Below are 22,800 nucleotides of genomic sequence, written 5' to 3'. Positions count from 1 at the left end.
GTAAAAAAAACAAGCAAACCAAACAAAATAACAATAAACACAATATAATTATGGCGACAAACAACACCGGAGCCGGAGTCAACAGTATAGTCCAGAGTGATGTTATCAGCAGGAGAGTGATTCAAAAGACAGTCCAAACAGAATGAGTGTGAATGAAAAGATCAAATGTCCAAACCAGTGGGAGTCAGGAAACAAACCTCTACATCCTGCAGCTGTCACGGCGCCGATAACAGATGAACGGCACAACATCAAATGCCAATTGAGAGGAAATTGTGTCTACAACCACCAGAGAGCTCACAATCCAGTTACGGCTGCCTGGTCACACTCCAGCATGCAACAATGCGTGAAAGTTCATTTGGATTAAATCCTAGAATCGCCATAATAGGGATGTGTGTACTATGAAACAAGGAATAATACAGAAAAGTAACAACAGAAGATAAAAAAACATCTTTGGTATGAAGCGGCAGCAAACAAACTTCCAGTATCAGGATGGTGGGTTTCAGTATAGAGTCTAAAACAACAATTACTACTGGGACCATTGGGACGAGTAAGATCCAGCTAAAATCTTGAGAAGGATATAGCTGCAGGTGTCACCAGTCCTACCCGACCCATCACAAGCGGGATTTGAAGGCTGTGTGCTAGGTAGAATGCATCCTTTGAACGTTGCAGTATACCGAGTGTCCTCCTTTAAACAAGCCTCATTTAAATGAGATGGCCATCAAAGGACAAACGGAAACGGAATGTAAACACATATGACACCATGCCACTCTTCAACAAGCAGGAGCACTTTGAGTGAGAAGGGAACAAAGTCCCTTTATAAGGGAATGTATGAGGTACATTTTGGGAAATTTATAATGATGTGAAAAGAAATTATATTTTACAGGTGTACATTTAGTCTATACTTTAATCATATATTAATATAATTATACATATTATATACTCTGCACCCACCTACTGAGGTACTTCAACTTGGGAATTAACACCCCACCCACCCACCTGTCCACCTGGAACTCTGCGTAGGCCATCAATTTGGCCAGCGGCAGCCCTGGGTAATATGTGTGTAACACAGTTAAAGGATGGGCAAGGAGGAGGCGAGAACCTGCCGGGGTGCCACCGGCATGACGTACACCCCCCCATCCCTGGGGTGGGGTGTATCTTGCGTCCCGCATGGTCATCCCCACCTTCCTCGCCCTGGGAGGAGACATAAAAAAAAACAGGCTATGGAAAAGGCCAACACGGTGTGACAGAGAGAGAGAGGAGAGAGAGAAAAAGCTCACTCACCGGTTCTCTGATGTACCGCCACGTGGTCCTCAAACACTCTTCCACACTCAGGCGGACGACAGCCACTCCAACCCCGGGCAAACCGGAGTCAAACCTTCGACCCCCAGCGGGCAGAACGCCCCTCCGCTTTCCTAGCAGCAAATGGGGACACTCCTCCATCCCTGGCAGTGGCCCTACCACTCCGGGCAGTCGGGGCGTTTCTTCCTCCTCCCCTCGCTTACGGCGGTCTCCCTCGACCCCTCCGCGTCTCTGGGGATGACAGGGCACTCCTCCACCCCTGGCAGCGGCTCTCTCGCTCCAGATGGTCGGGGTATCCAGTCCCCACTTGCCCCGCGGACAACGGCCGTTCCCCGCGTCCGGGCGGTCGGGCTACTCTGTCACCCGGCAGATGGCAGCGGCACTCCCCAGGGTGGACAGCAGTGTCGAGGACTCTGCGACGGGCATCCCTCCTCCTTCCCGGGCTTCGGCACCAATGTAACACAGTTAAAGGATGGGCAAGGAGGAGGCGAGAACCGGCTTGTCAATATAAATAATATTTAATGAAACTCAAAACCTAAACACACACATGACGGACATGCCCGTAATTCTCTCTCTCTCAAACCATCGTCACCGGCCGCCTTTATCCCTCGCGCGCCTCATCAGGCTGAATGGGGACCGGGCAATATTCCGACCCGGCCCCGCCCCCCTCCGCTCCACAAAGTGTAGCTTGAATGTACTGTAAGTTTCTTCTTGTGCGTACATAGATTCTTCATTTAACAGTAACAATAACCTGGTATCACAACATTTCTATTATTATTATTATTATTATTATTATTTATTTTAAATGGCTGTATATTTGTCATCACATGAAGGTTCTAGATGGGCTGAATGCTGGAGTGAAGCGACTGGGATATTCTATATCAGGAGGTCTAGATGTTGATGGAAATTTTTACCCAGATCTTGCTGTCGGATCCCTCAGTGATCAAGTTGTGCTTTACAGGTAAGACTGTTTGTCTCTACGACATAACTGTAGAAATGTACTCTAGACCTGTGTGTGTGTATAAAAGTACATGTTTGATTACTAAATTTCAAAAATGTAAAAAGTATGTGAAACATCTTATTAGTTAGAGATAGATAAACTGAATACTTACACTAGCTGCATTTTTGTCTTGGCATTTAATCTTACATGCATGATCTTCACAATAATGTATATAATGTGGCATCTTTATCATTGTATCACTTTTTAATAAACAACTTTACAGATCTTATGCAGTTTTTCTTAACCAATTATATTAATACTATTGCTGTGACTTAGTGTACTCAACTGTATATATCTTCATATTAATGGGCCTTTGTAAACCAAAAAAGTGGTGGTATCTTCACAAAATTATATAATCGCTGTTGCTGTGTTGTCCTTTACAGTCTGAAGAAGGGGTTTATTGGTTGGAGTTGTTTTGGTGGTGTTTTCTATTGCTTTTAAATTATGCAGACTCTAGGTGTGTTATATTATCATGTTTAATTAATAACATGCAGGATTTTGAAGAAAAGTAGATCTACATGGCATACCCAGATAGCACATGTACATCTCAGAAATGTCTGTTTTAGATCTTTTCATCTGGATAGTATCATAAACTAATTATCATCTGATAAACATCTTAAAATATCAGGTTTGCAAATATTCTTATTCACAAACATCTCAAATACATCTGCTGAATGTCTTATTGACATCCGAGAGGAAACGTCTAATAGACATATTGCAGATGAGCAAACAAACTAAAAAATACCTCTTCCATATGTAAGCATACACATCAAATAGATGTCTAGGTGATGTTCTTATGCTATCAGTTTTGTTCTTTCAGGAAGACTTGCAGACTTACATTTATGCATTTGGCAGATGCTTTTATCCAAAGTGACGGAGCACTTATTACAGGGACAATCCCCCCGGAGCAACCTGGAGTTAAGTGCCTTGCTCAAGGACACAATGGTGGTGGCTATGGGGATTGAACTAGCGACCTTATGATTATCAGTTATGTGCTTTAGCCCACTACGCCACCACCACCAGCACCAGATTTAAGATGACATTTATCTGATGAATATAAAACAGAAAAGTAGTGTCTCTATTTGGCATAGGCCCCGTCTGGCGGTCTGAAGAATTTGTACTCGGAACCGTCATATCCTGCAGGAGATAGGAGGCAGGGGTGAGGAGCCTACCCCGTGCAGGATGGGACTCAACTGGTGGTGGTGGGGTGGTGGAGGTTGCCGTGTTAGCACACTGAAACAGCAATGTGATAGATTGTGAGCAGACTTATAAAGCAACGGCTTACATGTGATTGGCTGGGAATTACCCAGCTAAGGATGCGATGATGTACAGCTGCTAGTCTTCTCGCTAGAACTATGCTGCGCTTACATTTCCAGCTGCTAACATTTGTTTGAACCGTTAATATAATTTTTACACTAGATTATTTCTAATCGCCCCTCAGACTGTGGTTTTATTTTTTCAATTGACTTGCTTGAGAACTCTTGCCTCTCATACTGTGATTCCATAAACTTGTCAAGTAGTTCTTCTATCTCATCCATGACAAATGGAGGGCAGAACAGCTGAAAGGTGCATTGCCACTTAATGTACCAGAGTAAAATGTATTTGTCGATCAGCACCACCTATTGTAGGGATGTGGATTCTTTGGCTATTTTTCCTCTAATTATCCTGCCACCTGCACCGTGAAAAGGCCTCAACAATAACAACCAACATCATCTGTGACTCTTATTGGTTATTTATTTATAGGTCTTGTCCAGTGGTCCATGTGATTAGAGATATCTCCATTGAGCCTCAGTATATTGACATCACTCAACACAACTGCCAGGGTCAAGACGGTGTTTGGTAAGTTGAAATTACTTAACATTTGCATTTTATAAAAATTAAAATTGAAACCTTAAATGCATACTTCATGTCTTTAGAGACCCTGGACCTTATTTCACCCCCTGTACCTCATAATTTCTTTGGAGCTGGGCCCATACCTCTTTAGTATTCCTCAATCTAAGTTATAATGGTTTAAGTACCAAAAGTGTATAGGGTCTCTAGAGACCCAAGCTATGTAAGCACTTCCATAAATTATATTTTTTTATAATACTATAACATGATATCTATTTCTTTGTGTATTACAAGAGAAATTAGTACTATATTCATACAAATAAATACTTTATCATGTTGACTTTCTCTGCAACAATTAATTATCAACAATGGTGAATTATCAGTATTTTAAATGTGTATACACCTACATAATATACATGTTATTTCTTACTCAAGGTGGCACTGATGTTTCAGTGATTGATTTGATTTACATTACTATTTGACGACGAAACAATATCGAAGTAATAGCAAGTACAACACATGAATAGTATGAAAAGAGTATTGTCATTTGGGTGTTCTACTGAAATAATGTAAGTTGTGGATCGATTTACACTCAACAAGTGCCTGAGAAAATATACATAAGATACACATAAGCTACACACAAGTTACACATACATTACACACAGGGTTGTGGAGTAACGGAATACATGTAACGGGACTATGTATTTAAAATACAAAATATAAGTAACTGTACTAGTTACAATTGAAATAATTGGTAATTAGAATACAGTTACATTCAGTTTTAATATTTAGTCTAATTTAATATTTAGTCATTTTAGATGGAAAACATTTATACATATAAATTATATTATCAAATCAAATGAACTTTGCATTTGAACAGCACACACACGTCAAATGTTTGAACAGCAGTGAAAAAAAATCAAATTTTTTATGATGTGTTACATTCATACGAGCAGACAGAGAAGTAATTATGAAGTGTGGAGCAGAAGAAATAGAAATAAACCTTGTGTAAATTGACAAACTAAACAATACCCCTATGAATGTTGTTACTAGGGCTGCCAATTATATATTAAACACATTAATTTAGTGCAATTAATAATTTTTAAAAAATCACAATAAAAAAGGAAAATCATACCTCCTGATCTGTGCGAAGTATATTTTTATGAGTCTGCACTCAGTCCAGCCCCAGCTGCTACTACAGGCAACTGCAAATCACACTTAAAGAGAGCAGAAAAAACTGAAAGAGTATATATAGAGCCTTTCACACAGAATTTAGTTTTGCATTCAAAAACAGCTAGATGAAGCACAGCTGAATGAACAACACATTAGTCTAAAGACAGGTTTTTAAATGTTGAACTTGTTTTAACTTAACACAGCATCTTAAAATGTAAATCTCATGGAGCACAATGCTGAAAAACTGAGGCATAATGCAACAGCCAAAGATGCATATGTACTACTGTACATTGACCAACATTTTTAAAATAGCGCATATTACATAAGTAAATGTTTTAACCCAGGGTTTCTTAATCCTTTTCTGGGGTATCACTAATATTACACATTTTGGACTTTGGAATTTTCCCTTATTGGACACAATCTAGAGCCTTAAGAGGGTCACATACGCGTCTGTTGGACGACATGGCGCATTCTAAATTTCGAAACAATTGTTTTTTATGAATGTACACCCACCTACGACTCCGGAGGCTGTTCAAATTTCTGCTACGCCATGGAGAGCAACAGGCATATTATACATTCAATTTGACCCAAATCATAATCAAAGGACATGAATTATATACTCTAGCCTTGTTCATTCTTTAAAAAGGGAAAAACTGTGGAACTTTTGTGTACTGTCTGCGAACTGGATCCCATCGACATGCCCCGTGTTTGATACCTGTGCCATGTCCAAGCCGCTATGTAACACAGGTGTTCTAATGCATTTATTTTACACCCTTATTGAAGCACTCTGTTAATTAGCAAATCAGTAGAATCAGGGACCGGATTCATGAAAATTTTCTTAAGAAAGTTAAAGTTCTTGGGATAAATGATAAGAAGTTCGTATGAACGTTCCTAAACATAATTACGTCCTCAAATATTTTCTTAAGAACATCTTAAGTTTTTTCTTAAGAATAAAAAGACAGGATTTGACATTGTCTGATCAGCCTGCTAATGGAGTTGCCTTGTCTATTAGCCTACAGCAAAGTCAATGCTTCAACACTGTAAACTGTAACAATAAATGTATCTATTAACCTTTTTTTTTTTTAAGCAAGCACCACGCAATTTTTTTTTTATGTAAAGTGCATGAGATGTGTTAGTTTAATGACATTAACCGTCAAAGGATACTTTTCTTGCTTCATAATGATTTGATAACTTTTAATTTGATATTGAAGAAAAGAAACAAAAGCTTCAGTAGACAAGAGCTGGCGAATTTGCTTCAAGAAAACATTTCTCCTTGGGAAGCTTGATAATAATAACACGTCAGAAAATAAGAGGCAGGTAAATGGAAAGGTTGGCAGAGGCTGTATACGCTGTGCCCAACTCTGATAGGGATGTGGATGGGTGGTGAAAAAGAAAGTCTCAGCATTCTAATGTTATAATTATTATGTTTGAATTATGTATGTAAGACACTTCAAAACAACATTTATTGTTTGAAATTGGTGATAAAATTTACATGGTTTGAAAGCTGAAAATAAAAATATAATTAAACACAAAACAGTCATAAACGTGTTTTGGTCTAAAATAACATTTCTACGTGAAAAGCCCATTGCGACTTGAAAAACCCAGTAAATTCATTAAACATCTTAACTTTGAGAATTGAATACAACTGTGAGGTTATTGTAACTTTAAGATGTTATTTACGATGATATGTAAGAAGATTTATTTTGAGAATTTTAATCTTAAGAAAAAAGATGAGAACTTTTTTAAGAAATGTATTCGGGAAAACAAAATATTAGTAACTTTTTTCTTAAGTTGAATCTGGCCCCAGGTGTGTTCACATCCAATGTGTAGTGTTAGTGGTACCCCAGGAAACCATTGAGAAACACTGTTTTACTCACACTCTGAAGAAGAATTGTTCTAAATAGTACCAAATAAGGGTTCTTCGGCTTGTACCAATACAGAACACTTTTTGGTGCTAAATAGAACCCCTTTTTAAAGGTTCCATAAAGAACAATATTTTGAAAGTTTTACATTAAATATAACTAACCAAACAAACAAACAAATAAAATAAAAGCAAGGCATGTGTGTCAACTAAAAACTTTTATTCTCTATTTAAATGAAACATTTTAGATAAAATAACAATGCTTTTACAACAATCATTAGTTGAATACATTAATATATATTATTGTATTAAATTACACAATAAATACATCAACAAATACATAATGTGAAAGAGTCAATAAATGCATATACAAGTGAAATAGTTTACAGTGTTTCTCAATCATTTTTGGATGATTTACTTTATCCAAAACACCTGATTCTACAGATTAGCTCACTAGTAGAATGCTTCTTGATCTGAATTGAGTGTGTCAAATAAGGGAGACTTACAAAATGTGTAGTGTTAGTGGTACTCCAGGACAGGATTGAGAAACAATGAGAGGTAATATTCAAACATGTGTAATGGCAGCGACTCGACGAAAATGGGTGGAGCATAAGAAAAAAGTACAAATATCCAAACTAGAGAAAACAAAAGAAAGGTGTGAGAAACATGGCACATAACACAAGAACAATCAGACACTGAACTCACACAAAAGGGCTACTTATAAGGGAAAGAGATTTAATTTGAGACAAACTGTTACCGGACTAATGATCTTGATAACAGTAAAAAGGCCAATAAATTTGTTTATTGGCAACAGAACGCATAGGAATATCCTTAAAAGACACACTCTGTGTAGCTGCCAGGATTCCAGTGCTGCGAGTCAACCTATGACATGGTTGCTTTGAAAGAATTTGTTGTACGCTATATTCAAAAACCAAAAGAACCGCTAATGCCCAACCAGGGCTGGACTGGGAAGAGAAATCGGCCCGGGATTGTACATGGCAACTGGCCCAACTGTTGAGCGGTGTGGGGGTTTGGGATCAGGAGGTGTTCGCTGTCCTTTTCTGCATATCGCCGCGCCGTTTTGTGGTCCGTTATGCATAACGTGGCAGCTCTTTGTGGCTTATCGTGGCCCTCCGCCACCCACTCGGCCGTTCAGTTCTCCCGATGGCCATTCCGCCCCTGATCGGCCCAAAAGTGCATCTGCCCACCAGGAAAATGCCCAGTATGCAAGATTACCAGTCCAGCCCTTTGCCCAACACAAAGAACCATTTCAGCATAAAAGGGTTCTTCAAGAAGATATGGTTCTAAATAGAACTATTAAGAGCAGTAAAGATCCTTTGAAGAACCATCTTTTGAATCTAAAGTGCAAAACATCTGCCGCTTCTGGTGTAGTCTGATTCCCGAACGACTTTCATGAGTTGGTTCTTTTCAATGAATCAAAAACAATTATACATCAGTCAGAGTGGTTACTGAATTAATCTTGATTTTTTTCTCTCTTTTTTAAAAATGTTTTTTAAAAGAACTGTTGAACTCTCACAAACATGAAATACAACATTAGGCTACACAATCTAAACTGTCTCTAGATCTGTTCATGTAATGTTGTGCTTCAGACCTGGGAGACTTCAATCAGGCATCAAACTGCAATTAGTGCAGTTGACTGACTGATTATTTACATGATAATGTGTAGTTAAGGTTACACATTAATTTTAATGTAATCAGTAGAATTTTCAACTCGGCATACATGCTCCTTAAACCACAATAACAGTGACACTCAGTGAACAGTGAAACTACATAATTAAGGGAAAAAAGCAAACACACACGTCAAAATTGATTTCAAATCTAAATAAAATTGTAATATCATTTTCAGGACATAAAGACATCAACAAAACATTAAAAATAATATTTAAGATCCCACACGATTTCTTGGTCAATAATCAAATAGTAATCAAAGTAAGCTTTCTACCACCACAATCACCGTGTGAATGAGTCATAAGCAGATCTGATCCCCTAAGGGGCTCTGAAACCATAGAATTTCAGCAGGCTGGAGCTGAATGCCTCAAAGCTTTATCTCCCAACGTAACGACCATTCAGTTGGAGGCGGTGAGAGGAAGTTAAGCTTGTCTGGCCAACCACCATAAAAGAGAAGAAAAAGAGGAAGAAGAACAACATCAATAACAAACTTAAACACCGCAGCATATTTTTTTTCCTGGCTAAACATTGCAATAGAGATGCTTGATAAAGACTTTCCTGCAGCATTCAGCATTCACAAGGGCGCAGATGCATTAGAGAGTTATATTTTTGCATTTATTCATTCACATTTCATTTCAAGAGAATTATCACAAATATATATATATATATATATATATATATATATATATATATATATATATATATACACACACACAGTACTGTGCAAAAGTCTTGGCACATAAGATGTTTCAAAAAAGCATTTGTCTTAAAATGGTTATTAAATCTTCAGCTTTAGTGTGTCAATAGGAAATATAATTGTTAGACTCCCAAACATTACTTTTGCAAATAGAAAAGATTAGAATAGAAGAACAGGGAGCCCTGCGACAGATGTCATGTCCCCCACAAAACATTGCGTCAGTCTGAGATTACTTAAAGAGATAGAAGCAATTGAAACAGCCTAAATCGATAGAATAACTGTGGCGAATTCTCCAAGAATATCCATCTGCCAACAACCAAGAAAAACTGTGTCCAGGTATTCCTAGGACAATTGTTGCTGTTTTAAAGGCAAAGGTGGTCACATGCAATATTGATTTAGCTTTTTTTTTTATGTTTACTGGACTTTGTATGACATTAAGTGATAAATGAAAACTATTTATGTCATTATTTTTGAAGACATCCTCACTATGCAACATTTTTCACAAGTGCCTAAAACTTTTTCACAGTACTCATATATATGTGTGTGTGTGTATATATATATATATACACAGACTCGATTCATGCGTCCTTTATAAAGACTAATCTGCCTGATTGCAGCCTTGCTGAAGCACCCCCAGATCATCACCGATCCTCACCTGGTCATTTACTGTTTAGAGTTAGACCTGGAGAGGCCTTCAAGCCACAGTGTCCCACTGTGTCTCACCCACTGTGAAATTTGGTGGAGGGTCAGTGATGATCTGAGGGTGCTTCAGCAAAGCTGGATTCTGACAGATTCGTCTTTTTGAAGGATGCATGAATCAAGCTATGTACAAGGTTAACAGAAGAAGTGTCAAGGCTGACTAGGGTAACTCCCTATTTTAAGAGATGGAAAACAGAGTCTTGCAAAGTTTTATTTCTACCAATAGCATGTCATTCCTATATGTCAAGTTTTCGTGATAATGTAATGGAATACCAATATAGCCTTTCTGTGGGCCGTTCTCCAGTCGGGGTCCCGGATACTCGGGTTCACCATTACCCCCGGTCTGATGCCCCTGCATCTGAAGGAAGACATACCAAATTATTAAGAAACTCTGACAATTATGTTAAATGTTCAGTTAAAATTTTCAACCTGTTATGATGATAATATAATTTGTAATATTATCAGCATAATATTGGGGACTCGCACAATATTTAACAAGGAAAATAAAAAATGCCACTTTATGCCAAAAGGTTTGCTGACACCTGCATTAATTAATTGTTACATACATACAGTTTTGATAAATCCTTCACGCCAAAGATTGTGGACTGAAATGCTTGACAGCTCTTTGGTAATATATGTATTGTCTTTATTTAGCGTGGATGTGAAGGCATGCTACACGTACACCGCTTACCCGGACTCCTACTCACCACATATCAGTAAGATATACCACATATACAGTATCAATATATATAATATATATATACACACATACAGTATGTATGTTTCGATGTTCTCCTTTCCAGCACTAGGTGTACATTTCCAGGCTGATGAAGAGCGCAGAAAGTTGGGTCTGCCTCACAGAGTTCACTTTCTGGATCGGAGCCTATCAGAAGCAGAGTATGTTCATTCTGTGGAAGTGGAGCTACATGGGCAAAAACATCACGACTGTCAAACTGTGACTTTTGTCGTACAGGTAAAACTAGCAGATATAGAAGGAAACATCTGTTTTAATAGAATGTCCATTGTTTTTGCAGTTCTAGTGTCAGTTGTTTCTCCAGTTTCAGTTGGTGTGTCAGTTGTTTAAGATGTTGTTTCTGATGTTGTAGTGTCAGTAGTTTTGTACACTAAAAAAACTTTCTGTTGTTGTTGTTTTTTCCCCCAACAGATGGGTTACTCATATTGAATCATTATGTTGGGTTATTTGTAACAATGTTGGGTTATTTTTAATACAACACATTCAGTTGGATTAAATCCAGGTTTCACAACAGTTTAAAATGTAATCATCCAGTTTTGACTGACAGAAGCAGCAGCTTTATCGTGAAAGGTAATCATAATGCTTTATAGTTAATGTAATGCTTGAAAAGTTATTTACTATGCAGACATTCATTATTTATGTATGCTTAAACAGTACATATATATTTCTAATAATGCCATTGTAAATGCTCTTCAGTAAGTCTCAGATGAATATTAATATTGGGTCAGAATTAAGTGAGAAAGACACTATTCCTGCTAGTTAAAATCAACGTAGCTTATGCTAATCAGATAATTAAAGCATTAGATGAGAGAACAGCTAAATTATAGAGGTGTACAGAGGTGCTTTACATAACGTTTATTGTAATGCTTGGTGAAAACGTAACCCTGGTTCCCTGAGTGGAAAAGAGACACTGTGTATTCACTATGGGACACCATCTGAGTGTCACATGGTCTGAAGCCATTATACAATCACACATGCTTTAGCTTGCTTGTGCGCTGCTATATGCTTGCCACATGGGCTTAGACAGTTGGCAGCTACTGTTCACACTGAATACACAGCTTGAGTTCCTACAAAAGGGAACGTCTCAGTTTATTGGCTGATGGTGTTTAAGCAACGCCACTATGGAGGTATGTTATGGGCTCCATAAAGGTGCTCGCTTTCACGCCATCGAGTCAGATTTTCTGCAGGAAGGCGTAAGCCTATGCAGCTGCTAGAAAGTATGGCCAGCTATGCAGCATCTCGTTCCCACTCAGGGAACAAGGGTTACATTTCAAGTCACCAAGACATTCCCTTTCGTAGGACCTTAAGCTGCATATTCATGATGGGAATGATATGCATTCACCCCATGTGAACAGTAGCTGCCAACTGTCCTAGCCTGTGTTGAGTCCCCATCCAGATTATAAAATCTAACAAATGTATGCAGAGAGGACCACCCTGCCACCATACAAATGTCCCCCAAGGACCACGTCTAGCCAAAGCCCATGAGGATGCCATGTTCCTCATAGAATGGGCTAGAATACCCAAAGGCAAAGGTAGTCTGTGTGCTTCGTAAGCACTTCAAATTGCATAAATAAGCCAATGAGACACTCTTTCCTTCGACACCGAAAAACACCCCTGTTGCAGCCATCAAAGAACACAAACAACTGCTCTGACTTATGCCACTGGCTAGTAGGGTCAACATAAACTCACAGTGCCCAAACTGGGCAAATCAAAAACATTGGGAAAAACATTGACCCTTGAACACCCTGCCGCAAAATCCATACATTATAGATTGATCATCAGGGCATGCAAATCACTGACTCTCTTAAACGATGCCAATGCCACTAGCAGGACCGTCAACTGACTGTTGCCAAGTGTCGAAAGAATGAAGTACACGAGAGGGCCTCTAAAACAACAGATACTGTAAATCCCATAAAGGAATGCAGATGGGATGAAAAGGTCTAAGCCTGCATACCTCATGTGTAAAATGAGAGACAAGAGACTGTCTACCAAAAGAGACTCCACTGATAAGCACTTGCTCAGCTGCTATAGCGGCAACATAGATTTGAAGCATTGCCCGGGGCAAACCCTGGCCCCGAAACACTCCTGGATAAATTCCAGCACTGTACCAACCTGGCAGTGAACTGTATTGTCACCTCATGCTGTACACCAAGAAGCAAAAATATGCCACATGAATGTATAAAGCCTCTTAGTGGATGGAGCTCTAGCATTTAGAATAGTATCAGCCACAGCAGGGAATAACCCATCATTCAAAAGTGCACCCTGTTAAGGGACCATACCCATAACATAAACCCGTGCCCCCACAACGTGCCAGCCTATGTGAGTTTACTCCTCCCTGGCAATTGATGACACCACAGTCATGTTGCCAGACCTGATGAGAACATGGCTGTCCTGAATCTCTGGAAGGAAAAACTATAACACCAACAGCACCATGAACTTCTCCAGACTATTTATGTGCCAATATTGCTGCTGGCCCATCAAAGCCCATAGGCTGGATGACCCTCGTATACAGCACCCCAACCTGTGGAGGAGGCATCTGTTGTTATAAAATTGTGGCAACTCAACTGTCCCAACAGAACATCCCACATCACAAGGCAGGTCCGTTTTTATGCTAACAGAGTTTGGTAGAACCCTTGCCTTGTCCTTGTCATGAATATCAGTGAGCGTAAGCTACAGATGACGTTCTGCTGCCACAAGTTTTTCCATATTCCGAACAACAGCACGAGCAATGTGTTTAGTGGCTCTCAGCACCAAATCAGAAGCCCAGCATAATTCCATAACAGCCTCAGCATCCAGACCAGATCCCTCATAAAATGGGCCTGGTAGGCTTGCAAAACCTCCAGCATGTGCAAAGCCGAAACCACCTGGCTTGAAGCCTGGTAGGCCTTGCTCAACAAGGACGACATCACCCTGCATGGCTTCGAGGGAAGAGTAGGCCTGATGGGCAGTCAGCATCTCTTCCATCGCCAGGACCAAAGTATATCCATTTCTAACACGCATTAGAAAATTCAGAGGACAATTGATTTGTAATCCTGGCCGATTACAAATCAAGGTTGATCCCAGGACTTCTCATCTCATGATGGCCTACGAGGCATAGCTGCAAATTGACCATTGACTGTCGTCAAAGTTCGAGTTACGATTCTCCGATTCTGCGTTTCATCCAACCAGTTCAGGCGCAACTTGAATTGAAAATCTGACTCCATGGCTCCTTTATGCAGCATGTGACATAGCCACCTAGGGGCGTCGCTTAAACTCCATCAGCCAATAAATTGCTGTGATTGTATGAGTGCTACAGACCACATGACACTCAGACGGTGTCCTATAGCAAATACGCAGCTCAAGTTCCTACAAAAGGGAACTATAATAAAAAAAGCTACAAGCTCAGTCAATCACCAAAATCAGTCTCTAGAATTAGCTGTGGCTGGCTAATTCTCGTGTTTAAATTCTGATATTATCTCACATTTCTGCTGTCTCTGTTTTACTGCAGTCTGTGAATATCAATCCAAGTGTGAATATTTACTGCTCTTATGGACTGATTTATTAGTCTAATGTTTAAACTTTTGTTTTAGAGTGATGGATATGTGTGACAGATCAACTACAACAGTGGAGCACCTGTGTTTAAAAAAAAATAAAAAAATCTGGTAGGCTATATAGTATAGTTATATAAATGTAAATTAAAAGTTTGGCTTCATCTTGAAATAAGGAGTCTATGTGTTAAATTAAGATAAATGCTTATTTTTTACATGAGTTAAGTGAAGTAAGATAGGATAGGAATTGTGCTCGTGTGATCATGTTGGTTAATTACACTAAAATAATTAGTGATTAATTCTGTTTGCTATTATTATAATTCTATGTTTTAAATGAAATAGATAGGTCATTGCAATATCTGTCATGTCTCAATCAATCACTTCTAAGGAATGATCCACTAACCCCAACTCAGACTATAGTTAAAGGTCCCAGATCACAACAAGCAACTCAACGTTTTAAGAGTATTTTACTTTGTAAAGACACTTGAATAATCAAAGGCAAATATTATGTTCTATAATTTTTGTTTCATAATTATTATGGTAATAAGGACAAACTAAGATGGCTATTTTTCAGCACTTGCATTATTCTTTTCACTTGCATTATTCCCACTACTTAGTAGGTCCTCGTGGTGGTGCGGTTACTCACATCACGAGTGGCGGAGGATAAGTCTCAGTTGCCTCCACTTTTGAGACGGTCAATCCATGCATCTTATCACGTGGCTCATTGTGAGCAACCATATGCAACCACGAGGAGGTTACCCCATGTGACTCTCCCCTTCCTAGCAACCGGGACAATTTGGATGCTTAGGATGTCTGGCTAGAGTTACTTAGCACACCCTGGATTCAAACTTGAGATTCCAGGGGTGGTAGTCAATGTGAATACTCGCTGAGCTACCCAGGCCCCCAGACAAATACCTTATTATTAAGGAACATATCAGATGGGGCTTTCATTTTATGGAAAGATTTTGTGAAAAAGTGAGTAAAAGTATTGAGTGATAAATCACTTGATTATGCACTAACATATTGTAACAGTTAAGGAAAGGAGGAAGCTATCTTTAAACTGTTATCGAGGTGCTTTTGTGATAGTTTGGGACTTAGCTAAGATGGTTTTGGGACGAAAAAGGCTCTTAGCCATCTCGTGCCAAGGATACATCTGTTGACCAGAGGGTGGTTGCATATAAACAAGCCCTCAGAGGTCATGAGTGTGGGTAAGGTGTGAGTACTGCATTCAAACAACCTTGCAAGAGAGTATCGTCTGATCAGGGCAATGCTTTGGGTCCTCACCCCGGGAGGAGCACCAATTAGCAGTCTGTACTTTTCAGTGCATCTCTTCACTCGTGGCATGCACCGCAAGCCCTTTATCAGTGTACTTCAATTGTCTAAAAACTAAGTTACCACTCATTTGAGGACATCAAGCCAAGTAAACTAAGTCATACTGACAAAATTAAACACTTTACCAAGTAATAAAAAGGTGTTCGATTTACCAGTTGAACATAGCTTGCCCGGGAGCATGCAGATTTTCTATTTCAGCTAGAGATCTGTACGTTATGTGTCCAGATTGCCTGGGTGTTGAGCATGCCAGGGCATATGTTGAGATCCTTTACAGCAGGGGTGCCCACACTTTTTTGTGTGATGATCTACTTTTAAATGACTGACTCAATAAGATCTACCAACTAAAAAAAACACAGTTTCATTTAAAATAAGAAAATACTTGTTGGGACTACTGCATGTATCCCTACATGGAATTCATCTTCTAATTAATAAAAAAATATATAAGAATGTTCAATGTTGATATCATTCAGTTTTAAAACTAAACCCAAAACACCTAAAGCACAATAGATTACAATAGCCAGGGCATTTACCTTATTCTGATGACTTGCACTGAATAGAATCAGACAGTTTTGCCTAATCCAGGCAGTAGCATCGCAATTTCGCGCTCTGTTCTCAGAAATCCTTGGAAGGCACGTATGCGCAAACATAGTAGTCATGGCAACTGAATAAACAAAACCTCGCCTGGTCAATATTTACTCGTCAAGTGCAAGTCAGACAGAAACTAAAAGACATTATATTTATTTTTATAAAAATTTAACGAAAGTACATTTACATTTTGTGCGATCTACCATTATTGCCTTTGCGATCGACTGGTAGATCGCGATCGACGTATTGGGCACCCCTGCTTTACAGGGAGATGACGTGACTACGTCCACCCAAGCAAAGGAAACCTCACCTCTGAGGTGGAATTAGGCTGACCAACTCACTCCATCAGATGAGCTTGGGGATCCTTTTGCTCTCAATATGGAGATTGAACATTTCCCAGGAGTCAACAGGTTTCCATCAATGCTTTCGGAGGGCTGTTGGGCAAGGGTGATGGTGTCGGCATCAAGGAGGACCCGTTTTTGTTACCTGGAAACCCTAACAGCCATCGGCAACGGGAAATGCAACCCTGCACGAGGCTTTCCAACGCTAATCACTTAAGGCTGGATGGGAAATTCCTCATCACTACCACGTTAGCTCATCAGACACTCCCACCTTTCCAGGATTGCATGGAGGATCTGATGAAGTATTGGGAGAGACCTCTGTCAGGGTCCTGGTGTATGGCTTCTCCTCACTTGACATGGAAGATATGGAGGTGAGGGGCTGGTCTCACATGCCGCCAATCGAAGCATCTCTGGAGAGCCCTCAGGATCCTAGATCAGCATTTGGTTTATCCACTGTTGCCTTTAAGCTGCCTCACAATTCAGAACACTTTTCAGCCTTGATTTTTGAGAAACTTTATACGTCTGCAGCACTTTTGGCCTACATTGTGGAGCTGGAGGAGGATATGTCTGTAGCTCTTTCATAAGGCAATGACTTCACAGAGCTATTGACAGAGATTTACACAGTGACGAATCTCATTCTACGTCTCAATCCACATGAAGGACTTTGGGTCTTGGGGTGGTTAGTTAGAGAGGCCTGTGGTTGAATTTGTCCAAGATGGTGGAAAAGTATAAAGGACACATTTTTGTGATCAGCCAGTGGATCCAAAGGGCCTGTTTGGACCAGCTGTGGCAGCGATGCAACAGCGATTTGAGGTGAAGAGGAAAGAGTAAGAGGCTTTTAGATCTTTTGTACCTCGCAGAGTATTGTGTCATTGTTTTGCTGTGTGCCATCTCAGAGCTCTGGTTATCTTATCTCTCGAGGAAGCTGGTGTGCGTTGCGGTGGTGAATTGGCTTTGGCGGCCACAAAATTTAAGTCTCACCGTGATGGAAAAATCAATATTTGATGCTATGTTCTATTTAAGATGTCATGTTATTTGGCATTAGATTTATTTGTGTAGCATTAGAGTGAGTGTGTCATGTCAAATGTGTGTGAGTTTGCAACCCTTCTTTTTGTGCTTTTTAGATTTAGATTTTAAATTTTGGTCACCATTCACTTACATTGTTTGGACCAACGGAGCTGAGATATTTTTGTGTGTCATAGAATCAGGGATGACATGAGTATGGGCAAATGATGAGAGAATTTTCATTTTTTGGTGAACTATTCCATGAACACACTATCACGATGTACGCAGTAAATGTAAAGTTCATCTATAGAAACTCTCCAAGTTACATTTAGTCCACTTTAACTTTAAAAGCAAGGAAATTAAGTATACATGTCTGGGGTTTTTATTCTCTGTTGCTGACAGGACATAAACTGTAGCTTGCAAGCAGCAGTGCACTCTCTAGTGGCGGATGACTGTATAAACAGACTTGTCTCTATCTGCTGGCATGATTACTGAATGCATTTGAGCTGAAATTGATTAATCAATGATCTATACGTTTAATCGATCAGTGCCAACCTATCAATTGTCAGCTGTTTCTACAGTAGGAGTGTCAGTTTTGTTTTTTGTAGTTGGAGAGTCAGTTGTTTCTGCAGTGGCAATGTCACTTGGATTGCAGTTGTAGTGTCAGATATTTCTGCAATTGGAGTGTCAATTGTTTTTACAGCTGTAGTGAAAGTTGTTTTTTCACACTTGTGTTCTTGTTTCACCAGGAAAATATCCGTGATAAGCTGCGGCCTGTGTCTCTTGCAATCACACACACCATACGCAGAACGAGACATCACCAGTACACTGAACATCTCAACCCGCTGGCCCCCGTACTGAGCCCCAGCCCCTCAAACACACTCTATTCTGAGGTACACCATAGCAATTCTTTGTATGTATATTTTACATGTGCTACATTCCAGCATTTGTTATGCAATCTGTGTGCTTAATAACCATATAATGAGAATCTCAACAGTTGCATGACAGTGGTCAATGTAAATTTGATTCCATTGGGCCAATGTTTCTCAAACCTGTCATGTCTAAATTTGACCTCAAAATCAAAAGAAAGAAACAATAAATTATATTTAGCTTAATTGTTTTTGCATTGTGACATTATTTTATGAAGATTCATAAAAAATATATATTCATTACCCTAACCCCCAATTTTGCAGTACAATATAACCCAAACCCCCTTACTTTTACTCCAATTTTCTGTCTGTTTCTCAGGTTAATTTTGTAAGGGAAGGTTGTGGTGAGGATAAAATCTGTCAGAGTAATCTTCAACTCACCTATCAGTTTGGCACAAAAGCGGCCATTACAAACACCTTCACTCCTCTACTGCGGTAAGTGCTCATTATCCATATCCAACCATTCAAATCATTAACAGTGTTATCATTTATACATAATCTGTTGAAATGAAATTGAATTCCTTGTTGTAAAACAACTACCCTGCTAACAGAGTTATTGTGAGAAAAAATGATCAACCAAATATTCTTTCTTGATTTTATGGAAGACATAATTGTATCTTAAACTGCAAACCAACATGTGGTCCCAAACTAGCCAGCTCCTTCTAAGTGATAGCCTATAGAGTCATGAAACACAAAAAAATTTAATTAAGATATTAACAGATATGTAGAGGTTGGGCAACTGATAAGGATGCCCCCTGGCCGCCTCCCTAGGGAGGTGTTTCAGGAACGTCCAGCTGGGAGGAGGCCTCGGGGAAGACCCAGGATTAGGTGGAGAGATTACATCTCCACACTGGCCTGGGAACGCCTCGGGGTCCCCCAGTCAGAGCTGGTTAATGTGGCTCGGGATAGGGAAGTTTGGGGCCCTCTGCTGGAGCAGCTGCCCCCGCGACCCGACTTCGGATAAGCAGTTGAAGATGGATGGAGGTAGAGGTTGAACATAATTTCAAACAAGTATAGCACTCATTATGTTTATTATTAATGGTAAACGGGCCGAGGGTAGGCATGGGCATTGGTGGGCTGAGCCCACCCGAACGTGAGTATTGCTCACCCAATCAAACATTTGGGAAACAGTTTTAAGTAAAAGAATAAATAAAAACAATTCCCAATGTGTGCATTGGTTAAAAGCAATATGGGATGCGGGCTATGTGTTGCAAACATTGAGGGTGAGATATAGACTGCCCAACCAATCACAAAACAGCACCAGAACTGTGTAGTGTTTTTCTATTTTTGTCATTGGCCATAAGCAACGACACTCTGAAGAAGCGGCTGCTGCAATCCAGAGAGTCCGAGACGTTACGCGAGCGAGACTGGTAATAAGAGATATTTTTGTGTAATGTATAGGTTTTTAATGGCCATAATGAAGCCTGGTGCTGTCTCAGTGTGCAGTGACCATGTGGCTGCTGATAATGTATCACAGGCTCCCTCTTATCAAATATCTCCCTCTCCCTCAGCTACCTGAATTCGCACTACGGGTGTTCGTGAAGTTCTGGACCTGAATTTTAAAGTAGAGAGGTCTGTGCGGGACAGATTTTTCATACCCGATCCAGAGAGATTCTGTCCCGCTCCCACAAAAAAAAAAAATGTAATATTATGTCCCGCTCCCGCCTGCAACTTTTACGTTTTGTCCTGCTCCCGTAAGATTCTGTTCCTTCTATCATAGGCTATTTTTATTACAATTCCCATCCGAAAAAAAAAAACCGGTGGAGAAAGAGAAAAAAAAAAACATTTAAACACTAACATATATCTGATTCACCTTTGGTTGCTTTCAAAGTTTTGTTTGTACCTTTCTTTAATAAAGAGTTATCATCCATAGCACTATGGGACTTTCTGCTGCAAGGAGCACAAGGAAGAATTTGTATGAATCAACACGGTATCGGGTGTCAAGTGGGTCATTTCTTTCTCCCGTTCCCGTGCACACTTCATCCCGCCCGCACCTGCACTCAGCAATCATCCCGCACCGCACTGTTGTGGGATGTGTGCTTCTGTTTTCCCTGCTGTTAATTTGGTGTCGATAAGAGACAGTCTGTCTCCACGTGTCTTACATCTCTTATACATCTTTTTACAGTGCTGTGATAGTTTTTTGTTTATTGTTTGTCATTGTTTTTTAAACCTCTATTTTTTCCATGAAAAAAAACTTTGGTGCTTACATGGCATTACTTTCCATCCATCAATCCATCCAAATTCATGTGTTCCCCAAATTACTTAACACATAGTTTCACTGGTAAAAATATCAATACCCTTTGCTACCCTACAAAGGCCATACTCATTATCTAACTTTGAAACTGAGAAAAATGGCTTGAAATGATTTGATGTGGGATTTTGTTGTTACTGCATTTTCACACAATGGTTACTCTGTATTTCAGAATATGAGACAAACTTGCCTGTCACCGGACAAATCATAAGAGACCTGTTTCAGTCAGAACTCAATTTTGCATTTTGCCTTTGTAGGGTAGAATCATTGCTTATTACATTTCTGTAAAACAGAACAAAAAAAAAAAATTCCCATCTGTGTCAAATTTTAGGATGTTATTGATCTCTCCATCTAATATATTTCTTTTCACTCCATCCTTGCATTCATCGGGACTCTAATTTGTCTTTGTAATTTGCTTTAAGGCTGTTATTCTAATTTATCTAAAATTGTATTGCGTTATTTTGTTTCTTATACTACCATTACTTCAACCTTATGAGTCAAGTCAAATTTATTTGTACAACACTTTTCTCAACAGCCATTGTTTCAAAGCAGCTGTAGATGAAATTATGCTATAAGAGAAAATTAATTAAAATAATGCTAATATTAGTTATGTTTAGAGCTATTATTGTTTAAAATTAGTAAATTAATTAAATGTGTATGACTATATACAATGTTTATCAGTTTATTTATTTCAATATATTTTTAATATTGGGGAAAATTGTAAAATGTAGTTATATTAGGTCTTATGATCTTGACAGTTATGCCATGTAAGTTACGTGCCAAATAAAGACATTCAATTAGCAGTCTGAGTAACCTCTCCCCCATCCCAAATGCCCACCTATGATATCCCTCAGCCCACCCTAGCAAAGCTGTCAGAAGCCGAGCCTGATGTTAAAGTGGTTATTCTTTTTATTATAATAATAATTATTAGTATTTTTGCCATTTTGTTTTTCCAGTTTAAAAAAAACTTAAAGCAACGTCATAAAATATGAGGAATATGCATAAACTCTGAGTTGTGATTGGTCGTGGAGTACTCTGATATGTCATTGGAGTCGGAGCGTATTTGCGAGGTGATTGTCTTTTACTGATTCAGTCTGACACAGCTTAAATAAAAAGTAAAAAAAAAAAAAGGTTTAAACTGCTTGATGTCATGAACTAGATGTGTACCCACAATATTGTTTTGCAGTTCTGTATTTTAAAGGGAGGATTGCCCTGAAGCACTCTGGTTACATTGCAGCACATCGTTCTGCATTCAGGATGCGCATAAGTGTTTTGTGCTGTTCTGTGTTGGAGCCTTTCTTATTTCTTACTTCTCTTTCTTAGTGACGTCACTTGAACATAACGGAGCCTAATTTTACATTTATAACCTTAACAAAGTCGTTCAAACAACTCTAGCGCTCAAAACACAAAGCAGTTGTTTGTTTACTTTAGACACATTCCATCGCATCTTCTACGTTCTTATGATCATGGATAGGATAACACAACGGCTTGTTCAAAAAATGAAGAATATGATGAAAATTAAAAACTCAAAGTCATACCAACTCTCTATTTGGTTTCCTTTACCATGTTCAAAAATTACTGGGATTAGGGTTCGCCGGTGCTCCGTCATCAAGACAACAAAGTTGCAATACTGGATAACATAAAACAGACAAGGCTAGTAAGTGATTTTATCACACCAGAGTCATGTTAACATGTATTATGTTTAGTTTTTGTTGCTGTACAAAACACACATTTTTATATATTTTTACATCTGACGTTTCAATTCTGAGGTGTGAAAAACTAGTGCTGAACAACTAGTGGGAGTTCATGACTCTGGTGTGATGATATT

The 22,800-nt window shown here is 39.2% G+C and overlaps 1 protein-coding gene and 1 long non-coding RNA gene across 3 annotated transcripts in view; one reads left to right on the top strand and one right to left on the bottom strand.

Moving 5' to 3' along the window:
• itga7 (integrin, alpha 7) overlaps positions 1–22,800 on the top strand; it is a 122,879-nt gene that overhangs the window by 57,270 nt on the left and 42,809 nt on the right. For both annotated transcript variants that reach the window (XM_052101951.1, XM_052101952.1), the window contains exons 9-14: positions 2,133–2,260; positions 4,043–4,138; positions 10,903–10,964; positions 11,052–11,221; positions 18,542–18,685; positions 19,041–19,156. In XM_052101951.1, coding sequence (XP_051957911.1) covers positions 2,133–2,260; positions 4,043–4,138; positions 10,903–10,964; positions 11,052–11,221; positions 18,542–18,685; positions 19,041–19,156 — 716 coding nt within the window. The remainder of the gene's footprint in view (positions 1–2,132; positions 2,261–4,042; positions 4,139–10,902; positions 10,965–11,051; positions 11,222–18,541; positions 18,686–19,040; positions 19,157–22,800) is intronic.
• LOC127626276 (uncharacterized) overlaps positions 8,732–22,800 on the bottom strand; it is a 48,933-nt gene continuing 34,864 nt past the window's right edge. Inside the window, exons 2-3 of the long non-coding RNA XR_007968433.1 lie at positions 10,522–10,606; positions 8,732–9,284 (exon numbers count right to left, since the gene is read on the bottom strand). This is a non-coding gene — a long non-coding RNA (uncharacterized LOC127626276). The remainder of the gene's footprint in view (positions 9,285–10,521; positions 10,607–22,800) is intronic.

The sequence above is a fragment of the Xyrauchen texanus genome, chromosome 32, assembly GCF_025860055.1.
Source record: "Xyrauchen texanus isolate HMW12.3.18 chromosome 32, RBS_HiC_50CHRs, whole genome shotgun sequence".
Lineage (NCBI taxonomy): Eukaryota > Metazoa > Chordata > Actinopteri > Cypriniformes > Catostomidae > Xyrauchen > Xyrauchen texanus.
This window is presented reverse-complemented; position numbering and strand designations above follow the sequence as displayed.